Raw genomic sequence first — 23,540 nt, 5'->3', positions numbered from 1 at the left:
TTGAAAATCTTTGGGTAGATACCAAAGAAACTGTAGGCAAAGAAAAATTCCCAAATATCAAAGAGATCTAGAAGACTGTGGGAAAAGCGTGGAAAGCCATTTCCGTCGAGAGGTGTAGGCGATTAGTGGACTTTAGATATGTAACAAAACTCGCTAAGAAGGTATAGCAGAACTTTGCTATTTGGCGAAATATTAATAGTTTAAGCTTTATTCTTATTTTAGTTTTTAACGTAGTACGCCCACTGCTGTTATTATCACAATCAAATGATTATTTTTATAAAACATGACGTATTGCATTTGTAGTTAATAACTATAAAATTCGAAGATTAAATTTCGTTTTGAATTATTTTTACTCCAATAGAAATTTAGACTACAGGTTGGTCAATACCGAATTTTTTTTTGCCATATGTTATTTTCAAGGTAACAGCTTTTTCGCGCTGGAAATCTTGACAGGAAGTCGGCCTTATAGCCGCCGAATGAGGTGAAACGCTTACGCATAAAAAATGTTTTGAAATACTGTCAATATCAATGTTGTATAGCTTAAACAGTGCGTTTACTGGAAAGAAGTCAAAATTTTCTGCCTAAGTGTATTTTCATCTTGGCGGCTATGTTAGCAAGTAAAACTGTAGCTTCTGAGCAGTTTGCTGCTGACTTTGGAGCGGTGGTAACACAGGCCCATTTGTCTTCGAAAATGCTGCTGGAAACGCCATGTAGGTCAACGCGCCGCAGAGGTGTGATAATTTATTTTTTTTTGGCCTTAAATTGAACGATCTTTGATTTCAGCAAGATGGCATGCCAGGACTCAATCGATCTTTCACGCGTCTAGTTCGGAAATCGGTTTATCAACCGTCTCGTAAATGTTATTTGGCCATTTCGGATCTACAATTTGACGCCGTTGTACGATCAATTCTTTAACGATTCAGGTACTTAAGGCAAATATGGCCGAAGCCATTCGTCAGAAGCCATCGCCTGTCTTGAAAACCATCGCCGTCTTGAAAAACTGGGTTAACAAGATGTACCACTGATTTTTGCTAAATTTTTTGAATTTGAAAAGAAACCACTATATTATATTTCCAACAGAGTTGTATGTATTGCATATGTAAATATTATAAGTGTGTTTGAACAAGCGAGTAGTTAATTTTAGCCGATGTCATATTTGTTCAAATAGGTATTTGACAGTTAACACAGATCATTTAATTGATGATGATAAAATGATCGGTACATCATGCGAACTGCGTTCCTTTTGGCGATTTTGTGGGGAAGGCAATCATTGGGTATATTATTGTTGTTGTTATTATTATCATTTCCCCCGCCACTCTCACTCCGCACACCAAGCACGACGGTAGCTTCGGGTGCAAGTCGTGTTGGTACTTTTGTGTTTAGTGTTGTTTTTATTTTGTTATTTTATATTGTTATTTTATATTGAATTGCTATATTGCATGTTTTAAGAATCACCGATTTTTGGATTTTGTAATGAATATTAGGGTATATTTCTAAATGTTCCATATTATATAAATGTATAAGTATATTGTTAATATTATATAATATACATATATAACTTCCTTAAACCGCGGATGGAGCCTAGGGCCAGAACAAAAATATTGAAGTCATTTCGATTGTGAACAAGTTGCAAGTTGTTTTAAAGAATTACAGGTTGCATTTGAGTATAAGTCCATACCCACCATGCGTCGGCAGGAGGTTTTTTGTCTTCCACGGTTCCTAACACCTTGTGGGTTCCACCATAGAGCATCCTTGCTCGCCGGCATGTTTGCGCAAAGTGTGGCCTGTCCAGCCAAGTCGTCTGCGTTTGATGATGAGCTCGATTGGCAGTTTGTTGTTCGAATTAAGATTTTTTAATCTATTATTGGAAAATATTGTTCGAGCCGTAGAACTAAATCACTCATTCTGTATACTTGTCATATTTTATTTACCAACGAGATGGATGTCATCCGGCTTAACAAACGCTTGTTCCGAGTTTTCTACATTAGCTAAGAGCGCGAAGCAAATGGATCTAGAACAACAAAACTGATATCCTTCCATGAAACATCTGTCAACGTAATAAGATTTTGGTTCATAAGTTATTGCACACAATTTTAATTTTGAAGTAAGAGGCCTGCGTTTAATTTGGCATTAGGGTTGTGCATATACTTGTAACGCAATAAAAATAAATGCAATAAGCGTTTTACTACCACTAACACTTCAGTGGCAGATAAAATACGAATTTCATTATCACTGAAAATTTAATGATAGTGAAAAACAAATTGCTCGTTATAACGGTAATGATGAATGCATCCCAGTAATCAGAGTATACAAATGAAAATATTCAAACCTAAGTTACTACAACTTTGATTGCCTTTTAATATTAATTTCCGCAAACAATTTTAAGTTTTTGGAAGCTATCGTCTCATTTTTATTTCGATGGACACTAAAGCGTTGCAATACTCTTGCATATTCTTCCAAATATTCAATTTTTTCCTCACTAAAAGTAGATATCTCCAGCTTGTAGCATAGTTCCCCCAATCTGTTTATGGCTTGTAGAGTTTCGAGAGTGCCACATAAATGAGCCTGCTGTTGACGCCAAGAAGTCGAGATTTATTTTGGTAGATTTGCTTAACGACATCGTTAGTTGCACCGCGTGTACACCAATAAGCATTTTTATTAACAAACTAGTTTATAACTCATATTGGAAATAAAAATTCAGGGGGCGCTATCTTTTATGTCGGTATGAAAACATTGAATAACTTTGAATAAAGAAAAACAACTGATTTGTATAAGTGAGGTATTTTTATTTGGTTTGGTTATTTACAATTTATTTATTATTGGTTGGATATTTATTAAAACTATTTTTTGAATGCAATATCAATCAAGTCATCACCTTGTCAAGCATTTCGGGTTTTATAGCGTCGATTTCGGTTGTTTCGGTGTAAAGCGACCCATGGTTGAAATTGTACTGAATTGACGTATCGAAAACATGTACACACACTATGTTGAGTCGATCGGTTGGTAAATGGCAAAGATATTCAGCTTTTACATACCGACATAAAACATGGCGCACCCTGTATAAATTCAAAAGCTTTTAGTCAAAGATCGTGTTTAACTGAAAATTTAGTGCTACTGAAAAAAAGTTGTATAATCATAAACCTTTAGTGATAGTTAATTTTTTACCTTTAGTGATAGTTAATTTTTTTCACTATCACTAAAGATTTAGCGATAATGCGCTTCGGTTCGATATACCATGTCGTGCAAATGGAGGGACCATTAGAGAAAAATTCAAAATTTCAGGTACTAAAAGGAACAAAATGTTCCTTAGCCCACTTCTTAATTAGTTTTTGAGTTGTAATAAAATGTATATATTTATATGCATATACAATATGAGTACATTATAATTTGTATATATATGAGTACGAGGTGTATTAAAAAAATTAGGCGAATTTTAAAATCTCGCAGGTTATAAATTCAACTTTCGATTATTATTTTTTTTTTTATGTTGGTACACTCGTCTCGAAGATACGTTCACGGTTATGACCTTTTTAAGCAAATCTGCGCGATGCTCATGCGACCAACCGATGTGTCGACATCCTCAGCAACTTCTGTAATTCTGATTCGACGATTCTCCATAAAAGTTTTCTTCTCTTTCTGAACATTTTCATCAGTTATTGGTGTGCTGGGACGTTCAGAGCGAGCATTGTCATTCACATCTTCTCAACCAACCTGCTGTGAAAAGCTTGTACAACTTGTAAACATTTTTTTGAATCAGAGTACTCTCACCGTATGCCACTGTCAACATTTCAAGTGTTTTTCAGCACTTAATTCCATTTTTTCCACAAAATTTGATAAATTTTTTTCGATAACGGCGAACACGCAAAAAAGTTATCTTGTTTAAGCTTCCTGCAAACAAACTAAACATACTATGTTGCTAAAACCGTGAACATATCTTCGAGACGAGTGTGCCAACATAAGAAAAAATAATAATCAAAAGTCGAATGTAGGTACGTAGCTGGCAAACTTTGAAAATTCACCTTATTTTTTGAATACACCTCGTATGTACGTATGTCTGCAGAAGTGTTCTTGCACTACTTACCAGGGGAAAACATGGTTTCTCAAGATTCAATACAGAGAATTTTAGTGGTCGTTCTTGAACTTTGTTTATTGTCATTGAGAGAGCCTGAAGGGCGGGGAACTTTAAGCGCTTGAATTAAATTAAATTAATTAAGTTGAATGCTTTTGTTAAACTGAATGATCGTAGGATATCCGCCTTCTGTATTTACCAATAAGAACAGCCGCTTCGATAATGCTTGGAATCAGTTTTTCATAACAAGTTTTGTTGTATGTGTATATATGTACAAGGTGGCTTAAATTAAATCACCCTATGTATGTACATATGTCAATTGTATTTGACACTTGAGAATTAAACAGCTACAGTAGACAAATAGACAAACAATGGTGCGCGTAAAAATCAAAATAAAGATTTCCATCATTCAAAAGCATTTTTTTATTATTTTGTAAAAAAGTCATCCTAAAAAAATGGATAGTTTGCTTTGTGCCACCTATATATATTTATATACGTATATGTATATATACGGGCGCGTAACCAGTATTTTTTCAGTGGAATTTTGTATTATAAAGGGTGATCCGATTGGAGGTACTTTTTCCAATAAGAATACATAATTTTTTTTAGTAATCATTGACATTTCATCTTGAAAAAACTTACGCCTCAACGTTCACAAATCGTACAATAGTTTTACGGGAATCGACGATCTGTGAAAAGTGTTCATTGCGCTCAGACCAATATATGGTGTACATAACCGTTCAGCGATGAGACCCATTTGGAATGGTTCTACACAAAAATAATAAAGATTGCCCAATCAAGTTGAATTTTCGTTGTTTTAATTCATTTTAACATCCGATACCTCTATTTTGATCACCCTGTTTATGAAAATGAATATATAAAATGAGTAAATAATCATAGGCTTATTAAGAAATGAGATAAACTTAAAAATGTGCATACATATTCAGGTCCATAGCTACTTCCATACAGTGAACTTGTTTTTACCAAATCTTTCTAAAATTCTTTCGATTGTAGAAATTAATTATGGAAAATCAAGCCACAGGTCGTTTGCATGTTTGGACGTATGGTTCTGCCCATTTTAATGTATAAATGCCCAGTTTGGTCGGAAGCGCTGTAAAACTTGTCCCAGTGCTGTCCTGAATGCCGTTTTTCACTTACTCCCATCTACTTTAACGTTATTTCCATCGCAGCTCAAAGTGCGATCAGGTTAAAGGAGGGTGGTCTCTGGAGGCAATCTCTCAAAGGACACGGTAACATTTCTGTACAGTTAACATAGTATTTCTCTGAATTCTGTTCTCCAATTTCCCTGTCTGCAAACCGGAGTTTGAGGGTCGTGCTAGGGCAATATTTCCAAGTATGCAGGATTGGAGCGAGGGGAAAATCTGCACCGAAGCTGGCACCTCTGTCTTCACTGACGGCTCCAAGATGGTATCGGTAGTCGGAGCAGAGGCTTTCTCTAAATCAACTAATCTATTTCCTTAAAATTGCCGAATACTGCTAGTGTTTTTCAGGCGTTTTTCAGAAGTCTTTACAATTCTGCAGGCATGCAAAATGCTTAGGAAACGTGGTAACAAGGAAGATATTAACATTCTATCCGATAGTCGAGCCGCGAGCAAGGCTCTGACGACGCCATGGTACAGATTCAAACTAGGCAATTCCTGTAAGGAGGAGATCAAATATTTTGGGTGTTTAGGTAACATTTCTCTGATCTGGGTTCCAGGACATAGGAACATAGAGGGAAATGAAACTGCTGATGAGCTTGCCAGGAAGGGGACTGAATTGGTTTCAGAGACCTCCTACCCGGTCATCGCCATCTCCCATACTGTTGTTAAAGGGAAATCGCAAAACTTATTTCTCAGGAAAGTGCAGAAAAGATGGAGCTCCTTTCCTGTGACCTAAGTACAGTAGAAGGAGGACTCAGAAAGTTCTTTGGACTCCACGCCATCCAATCTCGTAGCTGTGTTTTCCGGCCAGTGGACGACTCACCTGCAGAGAAGCTAGGTTTACCAGTTAACCCCCATTGTGTGAGGATCTTTCAGAAGAGGATACTGTTGAGCACTTTCTCTGCAAAGGACCGGGGTTGACTGCTAGACGATTAGGTCACTGGGTGCTCCTTCCTTCGACAGCCTGAAGCAGTGAGTCCCCCTAAATCCCATTAATCTTCGCCATTAATGGTATCAAAACGGCGCTTTAGTGCTACTTGGGGAGTATCAGAGTGGTAGAGCTGGGAAAACCATCGATGGCACCATCGATATTATCGATGGAACCGATGGAGTGCGATAAATCGATGGAAATTTTTCGATGTCGATATATCGAATTTCTTTTTGGTTCTAACACGTGTGTAAGTAAATTGCAATATATAGTAAGATTTTGTTATTATTAATTTTTTCTGCCTTTCTTTACATAGAGGTCTACTTTTATTCTATTAGAGTACCCTGGCAGTTCCTCTGGTAAAATGGACAAGTTTTTGACCTCATCCCGTAAGCATTTTAAAAAGAAACAATTACAGGACAATTTTTAAGAATTTTTTTTTTTTTAGAAAAAGATCATGATACCTCTCCAACATCATCAAATGAACCATCTTGTTCAAAATCTGAACCGGAGCCTAAGCGCAAAAAGTGTATTTCCGCAGTGTGGACACATTTTGACAAATTGCAAACCAAACAACTTGCAAAATGTCATTATTGTGGCAAAGAATATAAGACAAGCGGAAACACGTCCAACTTGTTAGAGCACTTAAAACGGGCCCACCCTCTTGCCCAGCAAGTTAATAACGAAACTACGTCTTCTCAGTTAGAGCGATATTTTACACGGACAGACGTTTACGGTCCAACATCTTCCAAAAAGGAAGCAATTGACAAAGCCATTGCTGCAATGGTCGCAACGGATTTGCAACCATTTAGAGTTGTCGAAGATATTGGACTTAGAAACTTGATGAGGGTGGTGGACCCTAGATACGTCATGCCCTGTTGAAAAACTCTGCGGGACACGCATATTAAAAATATGAACGAGAGTATGACGGAGAAATTGAAGGGCATTCTTGACTCCGTTGACTCGTGCGCTATCACAACAGATGCATGGACATCTCGTGCAAATGTTAGTTATCTAACTGTAACGTGTCACTTTATTTTAAATTTCGAGCTTAAGACGGCAGTGCTATCTACAAAGCCACTAATGGATGAGACAAACCATTCAAATCTAAATATTGCTAACACATTGCGTGAAATATGCGATGAGTGGAAAGTGTTCGACAAACTGCACACCATTGTGACCGACAACGCAGCATCTATGATTAAAGCGTGCGAATTATTGAAAAAGAAACACTTACCGTGTTTTGCGCACACTCTTAATCTTGTTGTGCAAGATGCTTTAAATCTGGAAAATGTGCAAAACGTTTTAAAAATCACAAAAAGAATAGTGTCCTATTTTAAGAGTAGCGCTATTGCTTATGCAAAGTTCAAAGATGTCCAAGGCACCGAAAATCCTTGCTCTCTATTGCAAGAGATCCCTACTCGCTGGAACAGCGCATTACAAATGATTCAGAGAGTGTTGCGGACAAGAGAGCCCCTAACTGGCACCCTTTTAAGATGCCATAATGCTCCGATTCCACTGTCAGAGGATCAATTTCGGATTTTAAAGGACTTGTGCTCGCTTTTGGAACCGTTCGAAAAAGCCACAAAACATGCGTCTGCTGCAAAGGGCGTTACAATTTCATTAATTGCTCCTGCAATTTTCGCCTTATCGCAAAGTTTGGAAGAGCTCCATGAGCAGATGTTAACACCTGTAGGGAGAGAAACTTGCGAGTTTTTACAGAGCAATGTAAAAAAAGGCTCTTCTCATATGAGAATAGATCAGCACCACGCCTTGGAACTCTTCTTGACCCACGCTTCAAAAAGGAGGGTTTCCAAAATCCGTCAAATGCCCAGCAGGCCATGTTGATGTTGGAGGGAGAGGTTCATAATATAATACAGGACGTGAGATCTAAAAATTCCACAGAGGAACTGCCAAGGAATGAGGAGACTCCATTTTTATTTAAATGCATGGCAGGAAAAATAAAAGAAAAAAAAAACAAAAGTTCACGGGCGGACTCAATTATTACCATTCGCCAATATATGGAGCAGCGCAATGCTCTTCATGACAGCGATCCGCTCCAATATTGGCAGGTAAGTTAAGTGTAGTTTTTTTTAACAACTTTCATAATTGTACTTTCTACAATACAGATTAACAAGGAACATTTATTTGCACTTGGACAATGCGCAATAAAATTCTTGTGTATACCAGCAAGTTCAGCTGAATCAGAGCGCACATTTAGTAAAACAGGAGCTATTGTGACGGAACGGAGAGCATGTTTAAAACCTAAACAAGTGAACACATTGGTTTTTATTAACAAAAATCAATGGCTACTTTAAAATAACTGTGATATTGGAACGAATTGTTTTTTTTTTTTTAAATAAGAACCTCTCATTAGCATTAAGTTTGGAAATCACCTTTTGTTTTTTAGTATTTAAGAGTAGCAGCTATCCGCTGCATAGTACAATAAGGACCTCTCATTAGCATTAAGTTTGGAAATCGCCTTTTGTTTTGTTTTTGCTTAGAGAGATTTTTGTTTTCGTTTTTTGGACTTAGGACGAGAAGTCACCCTTTTTTTTATCTTCAAGTTTAACTTGAAACTATAAATTTTGTTTTTATATTAAAGAACATTCACAAATTACAAGCTAAAATCATTTTAATATATTTTCGATGGAATTAATTTATAAAGGGCTAACTTATAGTAGTTAAATTATACGCTAGATAATTCGTATCGATGATTATAGACAAGGTCATGAGTTCTGATACTTTTGGTTGACCCTTTTTGAATATTTGAAACTTTGTAATATTGAAAAACGACACCAAAATATATATGTTGAATAACTCGTTTAAATTTTCGATGGAACCATCGATAGTATCGATGGTTTTTTCCATCGATGGAAAAAATATCGAGTGGAGCAACCATCGATGGATTCCCAGCTCTACAGAGTGGTACTTTAACCATTTCACCTACCTACCTACCTAAGAGTAAGTGCTGCCCCATTCAACCGTTCATCACTATAAAAAGTATGAAATTTTTTTTAATTTAGTAGAGCATTTTAGTCAAGACTCGACAAAGTGAAGCATTACATCGTTTTGCATCTTTTAGGAGATACTATTTTATACATATTGCTTAGAGTATAATTTTAGACCAATTCAATTATTGTATTTTTTTATTTTGAACACTAAAACACCCAACCCGCTCTTGTGTGCGTGTATGTATGGTATATATGTACATAAATATATATAATAGCCGTGTACATCTTTTGTTGAGTATTTTGATCGAGCTTTTCGTTCAATTTATGATGTGTGCCTTGATTTTGTTCCACGAATGGTCCCTCCATATTTGCCATCTACGAACGCTGACGTTTTTTGTGAGAAAGTCTTTCAAGGAGGCTTACCAATGCCTGGCAAGAGTCGATTGCTATTAGAAAAAAATAGTGGGCTTCGAACCCGAGCCCTACCGGATGCTAGTCACGCGCAACCATTCGGCTTCTGTTGCGACGGCTTGTACACGGTTACATTGCAGAGAATTATGAGCAAACCAAATTTGAACGCCAGCATTTGTGGTGTCAGAGGTGCCAGTCATAGTAAAAGAAGAGACCTCGAAAACTATCGAATAGCTCACAATGTCGTCAATAATTTTTATATTCGCTAGTCGTTTATTCTTGAATTACATTGTTGATTGTTGTTAAAATAAATTTGAATGAATAACAAATGTTTTGTGATTTATTGATCTTAAATTTTTGACAGAAGTATTAAATATCCAAGAATAAAGTAAATTGATGGCAGTAGTTTGAAGTTACAAAATGCTTACAACACTGCGTTGTTTTAAAAAACATTATAGTACAATTTTTCTGTTTTCCGGGTATCGTTTTCTGGGCAAATCGGATGAGAGTCAGACACAAACTTATTTGGCTAAGAACTGCTGCAACTATTTCAAGAGGTTCGCATTTTTGCATATTATCCTAATTTCATTATTTAGAAGATGAATGTGAACTCTTTACTAATATTTACTCTACGGGCTATTGTACGTTGCGTGAAAAAATGTTTGATTTATTTAAAAATGTAGTTTATTTATTAAACTAGTTTTTCCCAATTTTAAATGAATCGTGCGTTCTTGAAGGAACAACATTTCTTGTGTACCTTCATCTACCAACACCTCAGGATATCCTGCAACGCCATCTCCGTAGGTTCTTATAGTTTGACTGTCTAATATCTATACATGTATCCCTGCGGTATATACGATATGAATGTTTATATGGTCAGCATTCCTTGCACCGTCATCTTACAGTTTAGCAATATCTTTCTGATCCCTTCTTGCACGCAGCACATTCCACAAACGAAGTAGTCCGAGCAGCACAGAGTGGTCAAGCAATACTTTGTTGTTTTACTTCAGTTGCTGCTTAGTTTCTTGACATCGACGATTTCGATATTTGCATATGAACCCAGACAACGAGCGAACGAGTTGGACACCAAAAACGTTGAATAATGCACATATCACCACGACACGACGAAATACTCACAACAAAAGTCTCCTGCTCTCACAATTTCAACCTTCTGTTTCTTTTTGGTATGTGCTACTCATTTTGCCTAGTGTAGCTCCTAACACAGCTACGGAGTTTGTAAGCAATGGGGGTCAGTAAACATAGAAGAAAAATCAAATGGACAGGTCGCCAGAAGTAGTATGCATTCATATCTACTTATGTACGTATAAACAAAAGTATGTACGAGTGTAAGGAGAAGCTGGATGTTGCACACTAGCACGAAGGATAAACCTAAATTTGAAGCTGAGCAAGAATCTTAAGTCATAAAATAGCTTCTGCGGTTACCATTTACCTAACGTTTCTTACCATCGTACACCTATTTCCAATCTTTTCACTCTTCTAGATGGGCATTAGACACATCCGAATGCATACCCATGCAGATACATATGTACAAGGCACAGTATATAAATCCAAGTAAGAATATATTATATGTACATAAACATATGTAAATGCATACAAATGACATTCATATACATATACATATGAACAACATATAGCACGTACATGTGTATGTATGTATATACGTAAATGAATACATACCTATATGTAAATACCAAGTTCAGAACCACTCAACTTTAATATATATGTACATATGGAGAAATAAATTCATACTCACATAAACAACTATGCTTTAAAACATACGCACATATTTTACTGGCCGATACACCGCTGTCCAACAGTCGTTGCTTATAATTACATTGTGAAGGCGAGCGCACCTAGCACCGAAGCACTTGCAGCTGCTTTGCAACCTAAAGGATTAAATTTGTTGCTGTTACCAAGTCTCGTGGGTTTGCCAGTACCGCGAATTCAATTCTGCAGACGTGGGTGAACACTGCTTGACTGCTTGAGTTTCTTCCTTTGCCAACTGAAGAAGGATGAACCATACAAGAGTGCTTTCGTATGTATGTAAATCTGTACAAACTAGTACATTCAATTCATATACATATAAAATATCTGCATATGTACATATGTATGTATGAGCTTGTACTATCACATTCATATACGAATGTGCAGATAAATATATAAAGCTGAGCTCAAAAGGATACAACTTTGTTTTTTTTTTTAAGCGGACTGTAATAACTTCGGAATCTTTAGGCGACTGGTTTAGAAATCTAAATCATACATATAGGTACGTATGTAAGTATATATGTATGTATATATGCAGAGATTACAACATATAGTATAAGCAATTTGGCTGCATCTACAAGATTGGTATAATGATACTACGACTATTCACGAAACAAACTGGGTGTGTACATCAGGACTTCAATTAAGAAATTTCTGTTTGAGCAACACTAAAACACTATCCACAGAAATATTTTTATGCTGCATTTTGGAAAATTCAAATAAAACATGTACATAAGAAAATATATAAGTTTCTGAACGCATATTGCAAATCGAATTGCAGAAATCGTCAAAATTAATTGTACAGTATTTAACCCTTTCGACCCCAACGTTGCCTGTGAGCAACTTCGGCAGTTTAACAGCTTACGAAAAACGTTCGTTTTGTTGTTGTCTGTTCGTTATAAGTGATAACGGTAGATAATTTTATGTATCTTCTCAAAATATGAGCAAACAAATATCATTTGTAGATCATTTAGCAAAGTTATGTTGAATAAACAGCAAGTGCCCCACAGAAAATATTGTTGTGAAATTCAAAAGAGGTTTTAAAGTGCGTGATTAACTTTTATAATAATAGAACAATTTAAAAAGTTTATATGCCATGTTTTTTAGCAAAGATTTAACTTTACGAAACTGAATTTAAATTAGGTTAGTTAAAAATATTAACCAGGTGAGTAATTTTCAAAGTTGCAATGTTGCTTGTGGGCAACCTTGGGCCATTGTGGTAATAAATATTTTTGTACTTAGTTATGAGATCGGATTGTCAGATGACGATATGGAGAGGATTGTTAACTTTGATTGGGATGCCTCTTCTGGCGACGAAAGTGATGACGAGATGGATGACATTTCTGCAGTGCAAGAAAAGAATTTGGAAGGGATCGTGCAAAGAGGGGAAACTATACAGATTGACCTTCTCGAAAATATGATTGCAGAAGAATGTGAGCCGAAATCTTGTGAGCCTGATAATTGCTTTGGAAAAGTTGACCCCAAGACACTAAAGTGGAGAAAAATGCTATTTGTACCTTCGGAGACCGGTGTTGGGAAGAAAATACCTTGAAGGTCGACGATGTGATGACGCCAGTAGAATATTTCTGCACTTTTTTTAATCGCCAAGTTTTTGATTTGATCACACAACAAACAGATTTGTATGCGCTGCAAGAACACGGCATTGAGCTCAAATGCACTGTTAAAGATATTAAACGCTATATTGGTATTTTGTGGTATATGGGTATTTTAAAATTGCCTCAACTCAAAATGGCATAGTCAAAAGATTTAAATCTTACCGCTATAACAGATTCAATGCCGCGCGGAAAGTTTGAAAAAATAAAATAATCTTTACAGTTCCACGATAACACTAAACAATCCAAAAAAGGCGATTTGAACTATGACAAGTTGTACAAAATACGTCCTTTACTAGACAGTCTCAAAGAAAATTTTGGAAAGCTACCCCAGGAAGAACATCAAAGCATTGATGAACAAATCATTGCTTTCGAGGGTATATTTTCATAAATGTCATAATGAACATTTTAGTTTAAATTTTTGTTACAGGTCGATCGTCATTTAAACAATACATCCCTGCTAAGCCTCATAAATGGGGTATGAAAATGCTTACGCGAGCTGGAACCTCTGGATTAGTGTACGACATTACGTTGTATGCTGGTGAAGGTACCTGTCCTGCTGTGGCTTGGTCCTATCTTCGGATATATTTAGTTTTATATTCGGTAAAAGGTCTTCCTAAAGGCAAACATTTTAAGCTTTATTTCGATAGTTGGTTTACGTCAGTAAGCCTTCTGATCACGTTGAAAGAAATGGGCATATTTGCAACAGGAACTGTACGTAAAAACCGCATAAGCAATTGCTAGCTACTTTCAGATACTGAGTTAAAAAAGCGTGGAAGGGTATCTTTCGATATGAAATGTGAAATCAACAATAATATTGTATGCGTCAAGTGGTTTGACAATAAGCCAGTTCAACTTATATCCTCGTGTGAAAGCATTGAACCTGTTGGTATACGCAAACGTTGGAGTCCAAAGGAAAAGGCTTATATTGATGTTACAAGACCTGCGATTGCTGCTTCTTACAATAAGGGTATGGGAGGAGTAGATTTGGCTGACATACTCATGGAGCTCTACAAGGTCAACCACCGTTCAAAGAAGTGGTGCATTAGAATGTTCTTTTGGTGTCTCGGAACATCCGTTACAAACGCATGGCTATTGTATAGAAAAAATTTACATTTGATAAACCTGACGCAAAAGCATATTCCTCTAATAAAATGTCAACTAGAAATTGCTCACGAGTTGCTTACTGTCACTACTTCGCTCGGAAAAAGGAAAGGCCGACCATCGAATATTGAAAGAGATAGCTCGATAGTATTCCTGGGCTCCCCATCAAGCAGTGTGTCTTCTGAAAAGGGACGTTGAAGATTGTGCAAGACAGGAACCCCAATGCAAAGTCCACCTTTGCTGTAATAACAATAAAACCCGTTTTTTGTCTTACTATATCTAATTTTTCAAAATAAATAAAAATCATTAAAAGTTGTTCGAAAGAAAAAATTTGTTTATTTTGTATACCACCATTGCCCAAAGTTGAGGAGATTTTTCTGTGGTAGATTGATTCATAGACATAAAAAAAAATGTAAGAAGACTAAAGTTATGTTCTTACGGCATAATTCACTTTAAAATATAGTTTGGATTCGTAATTCACTTTAGTAGCTTTCCCCCTTGCTCTCGGTTTTTGCTTTTTATTATAATTATTTTTTGTGAATATCGGTGATGGAGAAAAAAATAATTTAAAGCTAAGATTTTTCAGTCACCATTAAGCGATGTCGAGCTATTCTGACTGAATTTAAATAGCGCGCCGAGATATTGCAATATTCAAGCCACCATTGACAGCATATGATCAAAATTGGACTGATGGAATGAACCATGCCACATTCAGCCATAGCGGACAATTGCCGGATATAATGCAAAAAAAAAAATAAATGCCATGAAATTAGCTACCATATAAAAATATTCATTTGAACAATATTTCTGTTATATTATAATTTTAAGTTCTGAAGTGAAGATAAAGGAGTTGCGTGGTTGCCGGACACACAATATTGGTAATAGTAGAGTCGAAGAAATTAGAATACAATTTGGTCTCCTCCAAAATTCTTAGATTGTTCAGCCACCTCCTCAACATAATAAGTCTTTTCACAATATTATGTTTTGCTTCCATTAACTTAACTTAAATTTTTCTGATTAGTTTTCAACGTATATAAAGTATATATGCATGTATGCAAGAATACGATTTGTTCAATTATTTCGATTATTTGGCAGTTGAGAGGCATTTAGGGGTCCCGGTAGTTTTTTTTCATATTTCGAAAGTATCGACTTTCAAGAATACACTCTAAAATTTTTGGAAGGATATTCACAGTATTTTCGATTCTACAGTCGTTTTAGCAGGTAGAGTCAGATTCGTCACGCGGCGGAATCTATGGAAAATATCCATTCTTATAACTTTAAACTTAACTATCTCTACTTTTTTCGGCCTGGTGTTGTTAAAAAAGCAAAAAGTATACAAATGAATCGTCTGACATTTTAGTATGTTGTTCACAACATCAATGGCTATTTCAATTATTACGTATTTTTTATTTTATTAAAAAACTGAAAAAACCCGATTTTTATAGTGTCAAATTCAAAAACCGCGTCATCTTGCCAAATTTTGTTTTTGTTTATATTCTAGTATGTGGCACAGCTACAGTCATACTGATTTGTATGTAAAAGAAGTTAAAATCCTGAAAATATCCTGAATTTTCTAGCTCAAGATCACCGTGGCCCCTTAATAGGCAGTTTGAGAACTTTAAGGAGCTAAAAGGTCTTCTTAATTGAGTTTAATGAAATAAGTTATTCAACATTAAAAAAAAAACTTGTGTGAAAATGAAATGTTTCGTTGTCCAAGAAAATTTTCATATGCACGTGATGCTATAGATTTTATATAGCAATGCTTCAAGCAAAAAAAAATTCTTTAAACAGCTGGATATATCTTCTTTCGCGTAATGTCCATTCTAATACCACCGAGTGAGTGTAAATAAAGAGAGATGCGCTTGTAATATTGTGCATGTGTCACTTGACAAATGTCAAAGATGAGATAAAAAAGGTACCGTCTATAAATTATTCACTACTACCCTCTAGGCGTCAGTTGACAAAGACCATTTATTTAAAAAAAATATTGAAAATCGAGTCTTGAAATTTTAAAATCCTTTAAATTTAAAATGGTGCGAAAATGAAAAACTGAGTATATAAAATCTTTAGTTTCACACCTATGTGAAACATTTTCCTATATAACTATTACAGTTGCACGTGTGAAATAATTTAGAATATTATATTATTAAATATATTGTTATGAACGAACATATACAATCTGTGCCAGAAAAAAGGAACCGCGGTTATTCATGAAATATACAAGATATATGTATATTTAAAATTTTTTTACATGAAAGCATGTACAAAACTACGAGTCGCAATTACTCAATAAGCCGTGTAGTCTTCATCGTTGTCGAGTATAGCCTGGCATCTTCTTCATGCTTTGAGGCCGGCGGGCCAATTAGATGTCCTAAATTCAATAGTTTTCGCGAAGCGTTGTAGGACGAGAAAAAAAACAATTAGCGAAATGAAGTTTTGGGGATAGTTTAATATATATTTGAACTAAAAAAAAAAATTTGTACAATCTCCAACAATATATTGTAAGCCGAGTTATCAATAGATTCCCAGAGCGCCTTGTCACTGAAGTATCCAACTTCTGTACAAGATACAACTTGCAATTTTCATCTGAAAACAAAAAAATTATTTTTATTATTAATTATTAATTTGGATGTAATTATCTTCGATGTGAACTAAGAAATTTGGGAGAAACACGTAAAATTCGAATTTTTGGGGAAGGTAGAAAAAAAAGTGGGTTTTCAAGGAAAAAAAAACTCTTCAACTGGGTAAAAAAGTCGCTTTAAAAAAGTTTTTGGATGTTTTTTAGTTCACATAATCTGAAAACAAAAAAAAAAGATTATTAATTTGGATGTAATATAATTATCTTCGATGTGAACTAAGAAATTTGGGAGAAACACGTAAAATTCGAATTTTTGGGGAAGGTAGAAAAAAAAGTGGGTTTTCAAGGAAAAAAAAACTCTTCAACTGGGTAAAAAAGTCGCTTTAAAAAAGTTTTTGGATGTTTTTTAGTTCACATAGAAGATAATTACATCCAAATTAATAATCTTTTTTTTTTTGTTTTCAGATGAAAATTGCAAGTTGTATCTTGTACAGAAGTTGGATACAGGCGCTCTGGGAATCTATTGATAACTCGGCTTACAATATATTGTTGGAGATTGTACAAATTTTTTTTTTAGTTCAAATATATATTAAACTATCCCCAAAACTTCATTTGGCTAATTGTTTTTTTTCTCATCTTACAAGGCTTCGCGAAAACTACTGAATTTAGGACATCTAATTGGCCCGCCGGCCTTGAACCAGCTTTTTTGCGTACCTCGTCGACAAATAGGACTAGATTTTGCGAACTTGATGCACGAGTTTCTTTAAATCATGGACTGGTCTTCCGGCAAGATGCGTTTTCATAATTCCCCACACATTTTCAATGGGGTTGGCGTCTGGGGACTGGAAACGCCAGTCCAATACTGTAACGCCATGTTCTTGTTTTGTTGTTTCTCAATGTGTTTTTCTGAGAGCACTGGTTTTGATGATGTGGGACGGTCGGATATGTTCGCCTCCTTCAGTCGACGTTCGATGGTGTTGATACTCACATCTATTCCCTTTTTAGCAAGAACTGCTCGTGCTTGACGTAGTCACAATGAAGGGCCCCGCTTAAAAAGTTGGACGATCACTTTATCATACATTTTTGTACACCTTATAACGCTGATTCCACATCACAACAAACTTTTTGATTTTTTAATTACTTTTGCAGCTGGGGCGTAAGATAATTTCGGGCCTTTGGAATGCGTGCAAAACAATACCGTCTCGAAACGCTTCGCGTATTTTTCACTCTTTTTACTTTGGTTGCGTTTAGGGGAAAGTTTCCAACACCACTAACCTGAGTTAGCACTGGCGTCGTAGCCCTTGAACGGGACTATTATGCAGCAAAAAGCAAAACGAAAAATATCACGAAGTTACAACAAGAAAACCGGTTCTTTTCTTCTGACACAGACTGTACCTATTTTCTAAGAGCTGTTAATATTTTCTTTATTATTCTATTCAAATATCATTAGTACCTACTGTTACTCTCAGTCAAGTCTGGTAAGCGATAGGGAAGTCGAAAGACGTACCTAGATTCGAGCGAATGAGAGTTGAGCAAGGTATCTTGAAGGTGCAGTGCTTAAACACTCAATCGCTCGAATGGCTGATCAAAACAGTGGCTGCTATGGCAGCGTTTGAAGGATGTAAGTTTGTCATTCGGCAAACGAACAAAATTCAAAAACTGGTGAGGGTGAGCATGCTGATCCCTGGGTCTTCAAGGGAGCCGCATGCGATCATCTCTAGGCTCCATGCCCTGAACGAGGGACTTGATACGAAGCACTGGAGATCAGACCACTACACCAAAGCGGGAACGGATCCTAAATATGGAAACTGTTCCCATTTGGGTCTTGGTGTGGATCCAGAATCGTTCAAGGTCATACGGTCGAGGTATGGAATGCGCCTATATTTGAATCTGGAACGGATACTAGTTGGGGGTCTATCCTTTATAAAGAGGGAAAGGTCCGTCCGCGTACGTATATTATTATGCCGAAAGCGGTTGATGGCACTTTGTTAGGACAATTCTGCTATCAAGCCTTAGTTGCGGTCAAAATAAAGAATCGATTAGAGAAGAAAGAAGTAGAGAGAATTGTCATCTCGGCCTATTTTCCTTGCGACTCCATTCTCCCTCCCGCTACGAGGCAGTTTGTGGAAGTTGTAAGATATGCTGAATCCATGGGATTAGGTCTAATTGTGGGATGTGACGAAAATTCACAAAACACACTCTGGGGTACACAGAGCACGCAAATGTAACTTCAGGGCGCATGGACTTCATTCTGTCATCTCGCTTGGTCTTACAGAACGTTGGTACCAGTCCGACTTTTGTGTGAAGTGATTGATATGACATTAGATAAAGATAAAATATCAGATCTAATCACTGGCTGGCAAGTACTCGTTAAAGGTTCCCTGTGGGACCATCGTTATATAGTTCAGTCTTGCGGCTGAGATAACCTCGACTCCAGCAGGCCGGAATCCTCGAAAAGGGGATTGGACACGATATGAGGATCTCACTAAAGAGGAAATCCGTGATGTTTCCAAATTCCGGACAATAACTGCGATTGAAGAAGCCACAAACTCATTGGGGCGAACTGTGATCGAGTGCTATAACAAGGTGTGCCCGGAACGTAGGAGAAGAGAGGCTAAGACAGTCCCTTGGTGGAGCGCCGAACTCAGGAAAACTTCCAGAAAACTTCTTAACAGAGCTCCTTAAACTCAGTTGGAAGAAAATTGGACTGCCTACCGAAAGCTGAAGAAGAAATATAAAAAAAAGAAAATTATACCATCTAAATTGGACTCTTATAGAACCTTCTGCAGTGAACTGTTGGTCAAAGTTCTATCGATCAATCTGATCATGTAAATATAATTACCAGCAGACGTGATTAATTTATTGCATCCAGGATAGTTAACGAGGAAACGATAAGGTTGGCCTTCTCGTCATTCGAAAGCTATAAGTTCCCAGGACCCGATGGAATTTACCCAATCATGCTCAAGCGAGGCGGAGAACAACTAATAAAGGCTTTGAAAATAATATTTACGGCATGTCTTGCGCACTCTTATGTTCCACAATTTTGGCGTTTGGTGAAAGTTGTACTTGTCCCAAAGCTAGGCAAGGACAGCTACGCTTTACCAAAAAGTTTCTGGTCTATAAGCCTGACATCGTTTATGCTTAAAGGTATCAAACGTATGGTGGAGAAGCACATTAGGACGGGGGCTCTAAGTCAACCCTCTCAACGTAAGACAACATGCTTATCAAAGTGGGAAGTCTTACGAATCGGCTCTGCACGAATGCGTTAGCATAATCGAAAAAGGGCTGGAAACAAGAGAGTACACTCTTGGTATGTTTGTGGACATTGAAGGAGCTTTCGGTAATGCTACCTTTGACTCTATGTGTTCTTCTATAAGAAGTCATGGAGTGGAAGAAATCATTGTCAGATGGATCCACTCTATGCTATCCAAAAGACTGATTACCATGGATAGAGAAAGCGATGAAGGAGCCAGGGTTGAGGTTAAGAAGGGTTTCCCACAAGGCGGTGTACTCTCTCTCCTACTTTGGTGCTTCGTGGTGGACTCTCTTCTTAATGATCTGCAGGAAACTGGACACATCCAAGCCTACGCAGACGATGTGTGCGTATTAATCTCAGGACGATCACTTGAGGTTATATGCAATAAAATGCAGGTAGCTCTAAATAAGATTGTGAATTAGTGCGAATTGCATGGTCTTTCGGTGAATCCTACAAAAAGTATCTTAGTGCTTTTCACTAAGAAACGCAATATGGAAGACCTGTTACTACCCACATTGAAAGGGATAACACTGCAACTGTCTTGTGAGGTTAAATATTTAGGATTAATCCTAGATAGTAAACTGGAACAAGCACGTCGAGCAGAAGGCCCCTCGAACACTAAAAGGCTTCTGACAGTGTGAGAGAACCTTTGGCAAGACATGTGGTCTAGGACCGGCGATATTACACTGGCTGTACATCACCCTGATTAGACCCACTAGTACATACGCCTCTGTAGTATGGTGGAAAGCTACAATGATTAATTCCAGAGTAAAACGCCTAAACAGGCTACAGAGAAGTGTGTGCTTGGGTATCACAGGTGCCATGAGTACGACATCTGGTGATGCCCTTAATGCCATTCTGAACTTGCAACAATTAGATCTTCAAATTCGAAAGGAAGCAATAAAGGCGGCGTACAAACTCAAGCTAAACGGAGTCATAGGGAATGGAGTAAGCACTGACCACTGTCAGATATACCACCAGTTGTCAGAGCGGTGCACACTGTTCTCGGTGCCGGTGGACAATCGGATGCCTGTCGTTGGCTTCGGTAGAAAGTATGATGTTTTGACCCCAGATAGAGATCAATGGTTAAGTCCAGAGAACCTATTAACCTGAGCTCTCTCAGCGATTCGGTTTTTATCTCATCAATCGTCGCAAAACGCCGCCTTACATTAGCCTGTTCAATCTTGGGAACAAGAAAAATTCGCAGGGTACAAATCTGGTGAATACGGTGGCTGAGGCATGAAAACGGTGTTGTTTTTGGCCATACGTTTTTTCTCCACAATTCCGGACGTTTTTTCGTATTGTTTCACGCAAATGACGCATAACTTCAAGGTAATACTCCTTGTTTACCATACGACCTTGTGGTAAGAACTCCTAATGCACTACGCCAAGGTAATCGAAGAAAACAGTAAGCGAAACATTGACATTTGACCGAGCTTGGCGTGGGTTTTTGCTCTTGACTCTCCTGGACTCTTGCATTGACACGATTGGGCTTTGGTTTCGATGTGACAACCATATACCCATAATTCGGCACTAGTTATGACACTTTTAGGCAAATCTGGATGATCGTTGACGTCATTCAACAATTCCTGAGCGATGCTCATACGACGTTGTTTTTGGTCAAAATGCAGCAATTCTCATGCCCGAAATTTGCGAAAAGATTTCATGGAAAGAGACAACCGATATGCCGACATCCTCAGTAAATTCTTTAATTGTGTTTCGTCGATTCTCCATAACAATTTTCTTTACTCTCAACATTTTCATCGGTTGTTGATGTGCTGGGGTGTCCAATACTGGGCTGGGTTCTCCATAACAATTTTCTTTACTCTCAACATTTTCATCGGTTGCTGATGTGCTGGGGTGTCCAAGGCGAGCGTCGTCATTCACATCTTCTCGACCTTTTGTGAAAACTTGTACCACTTGTAAAAAATTGTTTGAGTCTGAGTACGCTCACCATAAGCCACTGTCAACATTTGAAATGTTTTTGAGCACTTAATTCTATTTTTTCCACAACATTTTATGGAATTTCTTTGATCCATTTATTTCTATAGCAGAAAATCACCGAACACACAAAACACCTGTCTTATTTATGCCTCTCACAAACATACTACATTGCTAAAACCGCGAATATATCTTCGAGATGAGTGTACCAGCATAAAAAAAAATAATAATCTAAAGGCGAATGTACGTAGCCCGCAAAATTTGAAAACTCACCTTATTTTTTGAACACACCTCGTATACTTACATATTGTATACCCGAGCGACAGGCTACGTGCAATCACTGTATGTATATACATACATACAAATGTATGTATAAAGTATGGTGATGTGCCCTGTTAGCTGACGCTGATCCAGCGGGTAGTTTGAATTTTAATTTGTAATTTACTAATAGAGTAATTACACTGGGTTACAAATAATGATGAACGTTTTCGAAATACTTAAAAAGTTTCTCTGTCCTAAAATATATCAGTCTTTCATCTGTATAACAAAAATATATAAGAAAACGATTTTCGAATGTTCTGTATTGTTAAAGTAGAAAAACTTGTATAATATGTTATGTTTTCAATTAAGAATTAGTATTTATGAAGAACTAAAAAAGAAGTAAAAACAATTGGCAATTCGAGAATAACACATCGTTGTTAAAACATATGCATATTGTACATATGTATGTACATACATATACATGTGCTCTTGTAACTGTCTTCGATGTTATAAGCCAGAAGTTTGATGAAAGGCAAATATTTTTAATACATACAGTGCAGTATCGTCTCATCGATGACGGCATCGACCGCAGGGACAACACCTTAGAATGTCAAGGTATAGCTGTCCGGTCAGGCGATGCCGAGCTTGAAATTTATAATATAATATATGTATATATACCCCCTGTCACCTGCACCCTGTCACCGGCAGGATATCTCCCTGATATAGGTGCGCTCATCAGGGATGAAAACCGATTGGTAGTAGGTGACTTTAATGCGCATCACGATCTTTGGCATTCAAGCCTACCAAATGATCGTAGGGGACATCTATTGGCAGAGCAGATAGACGATTCGACGTTCAGCACTGTAAACGACGACGAACCCGCCAGGGTAGTGGGCAATTGCAGCAGGTCACCTGACATCACAATTGCTAGCGCCGGTCTGATAACATAACCTGGCGACCTATACTATCGCTTCCATTAGACCACTTGCCCATTATCATCCCAATCGAGAAACCTGCCGACTTCGTTTCCGCAGATCACCGGTTATATATCAACTTTAACAAAGCTGTTTGGACCAGATTCGCCGCTATCCCCATTCCCACCGATGTGCGCGTAGGCGAACGCGCATTCCGCAAGGTGATCATAGCCGCCGCGGCTCGCTTCATAGCTGCTGGAAGGATTCGGGACATGCGTCCCAATTTCCCAACTGAACCAGCTGTTTTGGCAAACGAGCGTGATCTCCTACTCCTGGCCGATCCCGGGGATCCTCTCATAAAGGATCTCAATTTGGAGATCCGGCAACTGGTAACCCAACACCAAATGGGAAGAGCATCTGAACTCCTGCAACTTCACCTCTGATGTGAGTAAGCTCTGGTCCACGGAAAGGACCCTGTGGAACCCGATGAAGCACAACGATAAGGTGGATACCACCTTCAACGGTTGTACTTCGTCGGATCCGAAGATATGCGTCATTAACAC

General features: G+C 37.4%; 1 protein-coding gene across 1 annotated transcript; it reads left to right on the top strand.

Annotated features, from left to right (window-relative positions):
• Positions 1–6,479: 6,479 nt before the first annotated feature.
• On the top strand, positions 6,480–7,042 carry LOC128867169 (zinc finger BED domain-containing protein 4-like). The gene is made up of 2 exons (XM_054108292.1): positions 6,480–6,549; positions 6,609–7,042. The coding sequence occupies exons 1-2, from the start codon at positions 6,525–6,527 to the stop codon at positions 7,040–7,042; spliced, it is 459 nt and encodes a 152-aa protein (XP_053964267.1). The 5' UTR covers positions 6,480–6,524.
• The last annotated feature ends 16,498 nt before the right edge of the window (positions 7,043–23,540 follow it).

This window comes from Anastrepha ludens, chromosome 2 (assembly GCF_028408465.1).
Source record: "Anastrepha ludens isolate Willacy chromosome 2, idAnaLude1.1, whole genome shotgun sequence".
NCBI classification, from domain to species: domain Eukaryota; kingdom Metazoa; phylum Arthropoda; class Insecta; order Diptera; family Tephritidae; genus Anastrepha; species Anastrepha ludens.
The sequence above is the reverse complement of the archived record's forward strand: the minus strand, read 5'-3'. Positions and strand labels throughout refer to the sequence as shown.